Genomic DNA, 10087 nt, shown 5'->3' with positions numbered 1-10087 from the left:
TATGTAAGTATTGTGCATTTAATTGTGTTTTTTGTTGTTTAATAGTTGTTGGTGGTTTTTGTGGGTTGTGGGGCCGTCGGGTTCTGCCCGGCGGCAGTCGGCGTCTCTGCACGCCATGGTGGTGGTGGGGAGTGCGGGAGGTTTCTCCACGCTGACACGGAAGAACGGCATCAAGGTGGGTGCCGGTTCTCCGTGCAGCGTGGAGGAAGTGTGTCTGGCTGTGGGGGAGGTTGTTGGACATGGGTCCATTAAGTCGGCAGCTCGCATGAGTGGAGCTGTCGTTCCGTTTGTGGAGAAAGTGGAGCAGGCTCAGCGGCTGGTGGAAGCAGGCATCTCTGTCAATGGGTTGTTTCTGCAAGTTTCCCCATTGACACTGCCTGCAACCAGAGTCACTCTGTCAAACGTCCCTCCGTTCATCAGTGACGAGTTCCTGATAAAAGAACTGTCTCGGCACGGTAAGGTGGTTTCACCCATTAAAAAGGTGATGTCGGGGTGTAAATCACCTCTGTTAAAACATGTTGTCTCCCATAGGAGACAACTGTTCATGATATTGAACAAACGAGATGAGGAACTCAATCTCCGCTTTCATGTTAGATTGGATGGATTTGACTACATGCTTTTTGCAACCTCCTCTAACATGAAGTGCTTTGGTTGTGGACAGGAGGGACACGTAATTAAAGTGTGCCCTGATGGGGCCGGGCGGAGGCCCGCTGCTGCTGAGCAGATGGGGCCTCCGCCTAGTGTGGCGGCTGCTGCTGCGGCGGGGGGGCCCGCTGCTGCTGCGGTGGAGGAGCCCGCCGCTGCGGCGGTGGAGGAGCCCGCCGCTGCTGCGGTGGAGGAGCCCGCCGCTGCTGCGGTGGAGGAGCCCGCCGCTGCTGCGGTGGAGGAGCCCGCCGCTGCTGCGGTGGAGGAGCCCGCCGCTGCTGCGGTGGAGGAGCCCGCCGCTGCGGCGGTGGAGGAGCCCGCCGCTGCTGCGGTGGAGGAGCCCGCCGCTGCTGCGGTGGAGGAGCCCGCCGCTGCTGCGGTGGAGGAGCCCGCCGCTGCGGCGGTGGAGGAGCCCGCCGCTGCTGCGGTGGAGGAGCCCGCTGCTGCGGTGGTGGAGGAGCCCGCCCCTTCTGCGGTGGAAGAGCCCGCCGCTGCTGCGGTGGAGGAGCCCGCCGCTGCGGCGGTGGAGGAGCCCGCCGCTGCGGCGGTGGAGGAGCCCGCCGCTGCTGCGGTGGAGGAGCCCGCCGCTGCTGCGGTGGAGGAGCCCGCCGCTGCGGCGGTGGAGGAGCCCGCCCCTTCTGCGGTGGAGGAGCCCGCCGCTGCTGCGGTGGAGGAGCCCGCCGCTGCGGCGGTGGAGGAGCCCGCCGCTGCTGCGGTGGAGGAGCCCGCCGCTGCTGCGGTGGAGGAGCCCGCCGCTGCGGCGGTGGAGGAGCCCGCCGCTGCTGCGGTGGAGGAGCCCGCCGCTGCGGCGGTGGAGGAGCCCGCCGCTGCTGCGGTGGAGGAGCCCGCCGCTGCTGCGGTGGAGGAGCCCGCTGCTGCTGCTGCTGCTGCTGCTGGGGTTGCCGCGGTGGTGTCGGAGGGACGTGCGGCGGCTGCGGAGGAGCCAATGGTGGAGGAGCCTGCTCCAGGTATTGTTGAGGCGTCAGTTATTAGGACAATAAAATCTGTAAAGATGATTGTGTGTGTGAGGAAGGATGGGAGCACGGTGCTGAGTGGTGATGGGGTGAATGGTGGTGAGGGTGAGAGCGCAGGTGGGGAGAGAGACGGTGTGCAGGGAGAGCAGGAGGAGGTGAAGGGCGATGAGGGCTATTTGGCGTGTGGAGTTCAGGGAGAGAAAGGAGAGGGGGAGGTTAGAGGACAGGTTGAAGGTTCAACTGAAAACAGCGTGGAGTTGTTTTGTGGAGGTGGTGTGGAGGGAGAGAGGGGTGAAGCAGAGGAGGTGATGGAGCTGGAGGCTTCTGCGCCTAAAAGAAAAAGTAAAAGGAAGAATGTGGTGGCTGCTGCACAAGCCAGCAAGCTGGCCAGCAAACAGGCCAGCCAGCAGGCTGCAGAGAAAGACGAAGAGTCAGACAGCAGTGATGCTGAGAGCTGGGTCTCTGACACCAGTGAGCTCTCTGTGTCACAGTCCAGCGATAAGGAGCCTTTATACCCCGCAGAATCTTTTAGGGACTTTTTAGTGAATACAAAAGGTTTTAAGGGATTAAAAATAGAGGCATATTTTCCTAATGTAAGATTATTTTATTCATCCGCAAGACATCACATCAGCAACAAGGGGTCATTAGGTTTAACTGATAGACAAATCTTTAGATTAAGGAAAAAAATGTCCAAAGTCAGAAAACAGCTTTAATGATGCACAACAGCTTTTTATTACTTTTTATAGTTTTTTGGTGTGTTGGTTTTACCTTCTTACCCATTATGGATTCTTTTAAAATAGCATCTTTGAATCTTAACGGGGCGAGGGAGGCTGAAAAACGTGCTTTAATTTATCAAACTTTAAAACAAAAAAGAATCGATGTTGTGTTTTTACAAGAAACACATAGTGATATTTTAACTGAAGCAGACTGGAGTAGAGAGTGGAGGGGGGAGGTCATCTTGAGCCACGGCACCTCTCAGAGTGCTGGGGTGGGGATTCTTTTCTCCAGAACCTTCACCCCAACTTCTACAGAAGTTGAGCACGTCGTTCAGGGGAGGTGTCTTTTAGTCAAAGCAAAGTTTGATCTTTTTAGAGCATCGTTTTTATCAATATTTATGCACCTATTACCAATGCAGAGAAAAAGCATTTTTTTGAAAAAATTGGGGAAAGGTTGGGTGATTGTGGGTGTGATGATTATGTTTTTTTAGGCGGGGATTTTAACTGTACCGAAAATGAGCTTTTAGACCGCAATCATCCAGCGGCCCAACACGCTCTGCGGCAGCTGGTCTTGTCTCACGGCCTGGTGGATGTATGGAGGAGGATGCACGCTGGCTCCAGGCAGTACACATGGTCCCACATCAATGAAAACAGAATCTCTTTAGCTCGGCTTGATCGTATTTATTGTTTTAAACACCATTTTAACGTGTTTAAGGCATGCCAAATTTTACCGGTGGCTTTTACGGATCACTCGTTGCTTTTAGGTAGTGTTTTTATTAGAAACATTTTACCGAGAAGCGCCTACTGGCATTTTAACCCTGCTTTAACTCACGATCGAGGTTTTAAGGAGACTTTAAGCTATTTTTGGACTGGTTTTAGAAAGAGAAAGTCAGATTTGACCTCTCTTAGACAGTGGTGGGACTATGGGAAAGTTCAGATAAAACTGCTGAGTCAACAGCATACTCTCAACGTCACTCGTGACATTACCAGATCTATCAGAGATCTGGAGATGAACATCGTGGACTTAGAGCAACTCAGCGGATCCACAGGAAATCGAGAGCACATTGAAGCTCTCAAAACTAAACGGCTAGCGTTAGCCAACCTGCTGGAGTCAAAAGTCCAAGGCGCATTGGTCCGATCTCGGGTCCAGAACATCACAGAGATGGATGCTCCCTCTAGCTTTTTTTTCAGCCTGGAGAGGAAGCACGGTCAGAGGAAGCTGATCCACTCTTTGCTGTCGGACACGGGGCAACAACTGAGCGAACCGGGTCAGATCAGGGAGAGGGCTGTGGGTTTTTACCGTTCTCTGTTCCGGAGCGAATACAAAGAGAACGAGGATCTGTTCCGGGAGTTCTGCACAGAACTACCCCAGGTCTCTGAGGAGACCAACACCGAGCTGGAGCGTCCCCTGGAGCTCCAGGAACTCCACACAGCCCTCCTCGGCATGCAGGGCCAGAGGTCCCCTGGCATTGATGGACTCACCGTCGAGTTCTTCAAGGCCTATTGGGACCTTCTGGGAAAAGACCTGCTAGACGTCTGCAGGGAGAGTCTGGTCGCCGGTTCGCTCCCCTTGTCTTGCCGCAGGCGGTCATCACCCTGCTCCCCAAAAAGGGTAACCTGCAAGACGTCAAGAACTGGCGCCCTGTGTCCCTCCTCTGTACCGATTACAAGATCCTCTCCAAGGCTCTGGCCGTGAGGCTGGGAAAAGCTATGGAGCAGGTCATCCACCGAGATCAGACCTACTGCGTCCCCGGCAGGTCCATGGTAGACAACGTCTACCTGATTCGGGATGTTTTGGAGGTCTCCGGTTCATTGGGTTTACAAGTCGGCTTGATTTCATTAGATCAAGAAAAGGCGTTTGACTGCGTTGAGCACGGCTTCCTCTGGAAAACCATGAGGGGGTTTGGGTTCAGCGAGGGTCTCATCGCCAAGATCCAGGTACTGTACAGTGGCATAGAGAGTGTGCTGAAGATCAACGGTAGCCTGTGCGCTCCTTTTAGGATGTGTAGAGGCGTCCGACAGGGCTGCGCGCTCTCGGGGATGCTCTACGCGCTCTCCCTGGAACCCCTCCTTCAGAAAATACTTTCGAGTGTTTACGGTCTGGTTTTACCCGGTTTTACTAATCATATGGTTTTATCTGCCTACGCTGACGACGTTGTTGTTTTTATAAAGGATCAACGGGACGTCAGTCTTTTAACCGAGGTAACTGAAAAGTTTTCAGTCTTGTCCGCCGCGAGGGTGAACTGGGCAAAGAGCGAAGCCCTGGCCGTCGGAGAGTGGTCCGTCAGGCTCCCAGTTCTCCCTCAAGGTCTGGTGTGGAAGAGGGACGGTTTTAAGTACCTTGGTGTGTTTTTAGGCAGTGAAGCTTTTTTAAAGAAAAACTGTGAGGAAGTGGAAGGAAAAATAAAAACCAGGTTGGAAAAATGGAAGTGGTTGCACTCCCAGATGTCCTATAGGGGCAGAGTGCTGGTTTTAAATAATCTTATAGCTTCACAGCTGTGGCACAAACTCTCTGTTTTAGACCCACCCTCTGACCTTCTTGTAAAAATACAGTCAGAGATGGTTAATTTTTTCTGGAGCGGTCGACATTGGGTGCCACAGTCTGTTTTGTTTTTACCAAGAGAGGAGGGGGGCCAGGGCCTTGTCCACCTGGCCGCCAGAACAGCCACTTTTCGTTTACAGTTCCTTCAGAAGTTCCTTACAGAAAACCCCGTGTGGAGAGGCGTGGCCAGCTGCATTCTCAGACGTGTAAACTCTCTGGGGCTGGATGCTGCTCTGTTTTTAACAGACTTAAGTCTCTTAAAGATAAAAGGGTTACCTCAATTTTATCAAAGTGTTTTTAAGTCATGTGCATTTTTTAAATTGCACAGGTCCGAAACGTATAACTCTCTGCATTGGCTTTTAGAAGAACCGCTGGTGTGTGGAGCGAGGCTGGACGTCCACGACAGCTCCGTGCCTGGCCTTCCCGAGACGCTGTCCAGGTCGGGAGCGGTGACGCTGAGGCATCTGGTGCGGGTCGCCGGACCGGATTTCTCGGGCATCGAGGAGGTCCGCTCGCTGCTGGAGGTCCGGTCCGCCAGATTGGTGCGGCGCTTTCTGGAGCGCCTGAAAGAGCGGATGACTGCTGGGGAGAGACGGCTCCTGCAGCTGCACGCCACCGGACAGCGCCCGCCTGACACGAGCGACCCGTTCCCGGACATATACATGGATCCAGACTTTGAGGTGGACAGCGGACCCCTACTAAAAAATCAGAAGATGGATCTGTGCAAAACGGACCCAAAAACAATATATAAAACTTGCACTAAAGTCCTAAACAGGAGAACTCTCCATCACAGGGCAACAAATGTCTGGGCAGACAGATTTGGAGGACAAAAACCTCAGTGGAGGACTTTGTACAAGCCTCCCATCAAGAAACGGACTGGTGACCTTCAATGGAGAATACTTCATGGCGCCATTGCTACAAACGCATTTTTATCTGTCATCAGTCCTGAGGTTTTAAACAAATGTCCTTTTTGCAGTTTGCCCGAGAGTGTGTTTCACGTTTTTATGGATTGTGTATGACTGACAGGTTTTTTCAATTTTTTAATGAATGTTTCTAGCCTTTTTAGTGTGGTTTTTACCCATTCCGTTTTTATCAATGGTGTACATTATAACCGAGCCACTGCCTTCAAATCCAGAATTTTAAATTATTTAATCTCTGAAGCCAAAATGGCCATTTACCTGACACGAAGAGACAAACTGCAGGAAGGACCTCAGCTTGATGCGGTGGCTGTGTGGAAGTGTAACATCAAAGCCAGGTTGAGGCTGGAGTTCTGCTTCCACAGAGCCACTGGGGATTTGAAGGGTTTTATACAATTGTGGGGTTTTAACAATGTGTTGTGCACCATTTCTGAGTCCGGAGAGCTGAAATATAACAAGCTGCTTTTATAATGATGTCCTGATGACCTGAGTTTTTTTTAACTGTTTGTTGATAATTCATTGTTAAATAAATGTTTTGTTAAAAAAAAAAAAAAAAAAATCTTCTTCTTCTTCTTCTACTACTAAAAAAAAAAAAAATTTTGCCAAATGGGACGGCCTCCGCGCAGCGTTGTGACGTCACCGGCCTCAAAATGCGTCCTACCAAGTACGCAGCCTGCGAATTGAGACGCAGCCCATGGCTGCCGGAAGCGCTGCTGCTGATGATTGACGGGGCGCGGTGCGTTCTGTGGCTGTTGTACCTGATCGTCACGCCGGTTCCAGTGTTGCTGGTTTGGTCTGGGTCCTTTCCAGGGCCCGTAGCGCTGCTGCTGATTGACGGGGCGTGGTGCGTTCAAAGGCTGTTGTACCTGATCGTAGTGTCGGTCCCAGTACTGTTGGTGGTGCTGGTTCGGTGTCGGCCCGTAGTGATGTTGCTGCTTGAGGGGGCGTGGTGCTTTCAAAGGCTGTTCGTAGCGTCGGTTCCAGTTCTGCTGATGGTTCTGATTCGGTCTTTGCCCGTTCCCAGGCCCATAGCGCTTGAGTTGCTTGTACAGGCATGGTGCGTTTACGGACTCTTGCACCTGTTCGTGATGTTGATCCCACTGCTGCTGCGGCTGCCTGGAGTAGCTCTCCCTGTAGCGGGGCTGCTGGCTGCTGTAGCGCCGTTCATAGGCCCGCGGTTCGCCCTGTGCGGCCGCTCCTCTCTCACCCTTGCTGCGGTCTCTGCTGGGTGGCGGTGATCGGGTCCCCCCGTGTGGTGTACGTGTGACCGATGCGTAGGATCTGTTGTGGGGTTGGTGTGGCGATCTGGACCCGTATCCATACCTCCAAGAGCAGTTCTGGTTCTGTTGCTGTTTGTACCGTGGGCGCCCCCGGTGGTAGGTGACTGTAGTCCATCCATCCTCCAAATCCTTTTCTCTCCACGCCATGGTGTCAGAAGATGGCTGCTGAGATTTCCAGCAGGTGCAAGCTAACTAGACTGTGAGCTAATTAATGCTATTGCTAGCTAAACTTTTCTTATGAAAGAAAACTAAAAAATAAAATGAGGTATAAAAAGTCCAGAGATGTGGTTTCCGCTTTCGCCAACTGGCATTTATTGGCAGAAAGCTATCAATAACAAATGCACAGCAATAAAACGCGACGTTTCAGTTCGGACAAACCTTCATCAGGCTGCTTGCTGTGCAGAGTGAACAGAGTTTACACAGAACTTTTAGAGTTCATGCTGAGCCGTGATTGGCTTAGGTTGCACCTGCTCGCCATGAGACCATACAGTCTCAGCCACTGGGAAGCTGCAGGGATGAGTGATGCTGTCGATCTCCCCTTGCAGTCCCATTGAGCATCCAACATTTCAATATGCATCCCCGCCATTATTGAACCAAATAACCATTTAACGGTGGTAACCAAATACATTTGTGGAAGAATAAACATAGAAATACAGGACTTCAGGGATGCAAAACTATTTACAGAGATCTATACATACACTGATATATTACAGAGTCAGAGTCATGGAGAGGAATTCCCTTTTTATTAATCCATTTATTAATTATTTCTGTTTTTTATTTAAAGAGATATATTTTTTTATTTATTGAGTGTTGATAATATTTTGTTTATCTTATCTTATATTGTTTTTTTAAAACACAAAATATTTATTATTTATATTCCTTATAATTTTTGTTATGTTATATTGTAAATTTGGATAATATTTATTATTTATTATTTTTTATTTATTATTTGTTTTTCTATATAGATATACTGATGCACAGTGTTCCCAGATGAGGTGAGTGATCCATGGCCAATCTAGGTGATTGCCTTCTACTTTTGTAGGGAAGTATATTGTAAGCATCTAGGTGCCGCTGAGGCTCTGGACTGTGATGGGATGCCTCTCAGGGTGCTGATTCAGGACATATAATCACAGCATCCTAAATTCATTTGTGGTCTGATGCCTCCCCCTATTGGTGAAAATATTCCATCACACCCATTTACCTGGATTGTGCTTTGTGATGCAGAATTGGAGTTTTCACTGCCAGCAGTTGGAGGGTCTGGAGTTCCTGTGGCAACCCATGGTCTGCTGGGATGGTCCTGAAATTGGAGTTAGACGTAAGGTAAGTATTTCTTAGGTTTAGGATTCATCTTAGGGCTTAGCTTATGAAAGTCCTGGAATTTAGGTTTAGGTCTCAGGTAAGTAGTTCTTAGGTTTAGGGCTCGTATCAGGGCTTGGTTTGTAAAAGTCCTGGAATCGCGTTAGATGTCTAAGATGAGGAGATAAGGTGAGGCATCAGAATTAGGATATTCAGAATTACAATTAGCCCTAATCTTCCGGCTGCATAGGTTAAGCTGATTAAAATGGGCTGCTGTGACCATCCATCCAGGGGTCAGCATCCATCCAGGGGCCCCATCCATCCAGGCGGCACCATCCAGGGGCCCCATCCATCCAGGGGCCACATCCATGAAGGGGTCAGCATCCATCCAGGCTCCATCCATAAAGGGGGCACCGGAGCAGGGCGCTCCATGGGCCCCAGGAACTCCATTTAAAGTTTGTTTTTTATAAAACTTTTTTAATTTTTAATAAATATATTTATTGCTTAAGAAATGTCTTCCTTTATTATTCCTATTTTGGACATTTGGTCCCTATGGTTTAATGTGGTTTAATGTCCCTTGATTAACGCTGCTGGGTGGTGGTGCAACTGTTAAAGGGGCCACACTTGTAAAAAATCCAAAAATGGTTAAAAGTTTCAAAATCTCCGCTTTAACATGCTGAAGGTTGTCCCAGTGCTTCAATCTGTCCAGATGTCCATTCGTTGTTGCTGTTGGGTCGCTGTGAACCAGGTAAGTTGGTAAAACTTAGAAAAAATCCAAAATTGGTTTAATGCTGAGTGCTGGCCCATTCAAAATGCTCCGGGTTGTCATGTTGTTTGATCTGAGGACATGTCCAGTGCTTCAATATTGTCCTTTGTCCCTCGTTCAGTGCCTCTTGGTGGCCGTGCCCCTGGTGAGGCAAAAATTGGTTTAATGCCGAGTGCTGGCCCATTCAAAATGCTCCGGGTTGTCATGTTGTTTGATCTGAGGACATGTCCAGTGCTTCAATATTGTCCTCTGTCCCTCGGTCAGTGCCTCTTGGTGGCCGTGCCCCTGGTGAGGCAAAAATTGGTTTAATGCCGAGTGCTGGCCCATTCAAAATGCTCCGGGTTGTCATGTTGTTTGATCTGAGGACATGTCCAGTGCTTCAATATTGTCCTTTGTCCCTCGTTCAGTGCCTCTTGGTGGCCGTGCCCCTGGTGAGGCAAAAATTGGTTTAATGCCGAGTGCTGGCCCATTCAAAATGCTCTGGGTTGTCATGTTGTTTGATCTGAGGACATGTCCAGTGCTTCAATATTGTCCTCTGTCCCTCGGTCAGTGCCTCTTGGTGGCCGTGCCCCTGGTGAGGCAAAAATTGGTTTAATGCCGAGTGCTGGCCCGTTCAAAATGCTCTGGGTTGTCACGTTGTTTGATCGCAAGACATGTCCCGAACTTTAATCCCGTCTTTTGTCCCTCGCCAAATGCCTCATCTTGTCCAACGTTTACCAATCCTAGGACATGTCCAATGTCTCGGTGTTCCGGATTGGCTAAAAGAAAAGAACTACCAGACTGTCCCATGGTTAGATGCATATTAATATCTAATATAAAATATTGCGGGTTGTCCCCTGCCAATTGTCGTATACTGAGTTATACAGAGTGTCCGGGCACCCTCTGGTGGGCAATCGGTGCATCTATACCCTAACTTGCCTCAAAAATCTATTTTTTGTGCAACTTTGCCCT

The 10087-nt window shown here is 50.0% G+C and overlaps 1 protein-coding gene across 1 annotated transcript; it reads right to left on the bottom strand.

Moving 5' to 3' along the window:
* Positions 1–737: 737 nt before the first annotated feature.
* Positions 738–1544, bottom strand: LOC119777782 (extensin-1-like; the record flags this gene model as incomplete). Its single annotated transcript, XM_038276785.1, has 1 exon — positions 738–1544. A coding segment is annotated over one exon (807 nt), but the record flags the coding sequence as incomplete, so codon positions are not given.
* Between the last annotated feature and the right edge of the window lie 8543 nt (positions 1545–10087).

This window comes from Cyprinodon tularosa, unplaced genomic scaffold, assembly GCF_016077235.1.
Source record: "Cyprinodon tularosa strain WSP-4 unplaced genomic scaffold, ASM1607723v1 ctg1271, whole genome shotgun sequence".
NCBI lineage: Eukaryota > Metazoa > Chordata > Actinopteri > Cyprinodontiformes > Cyprinodontidae > Cyprinodon > Cyprinodon tularosa.
The sequence above is the reverse complement of the archived record's forward strand: the minus strand, read 5'-3'. Positions and strand labels throughout refer to the sequence as shown.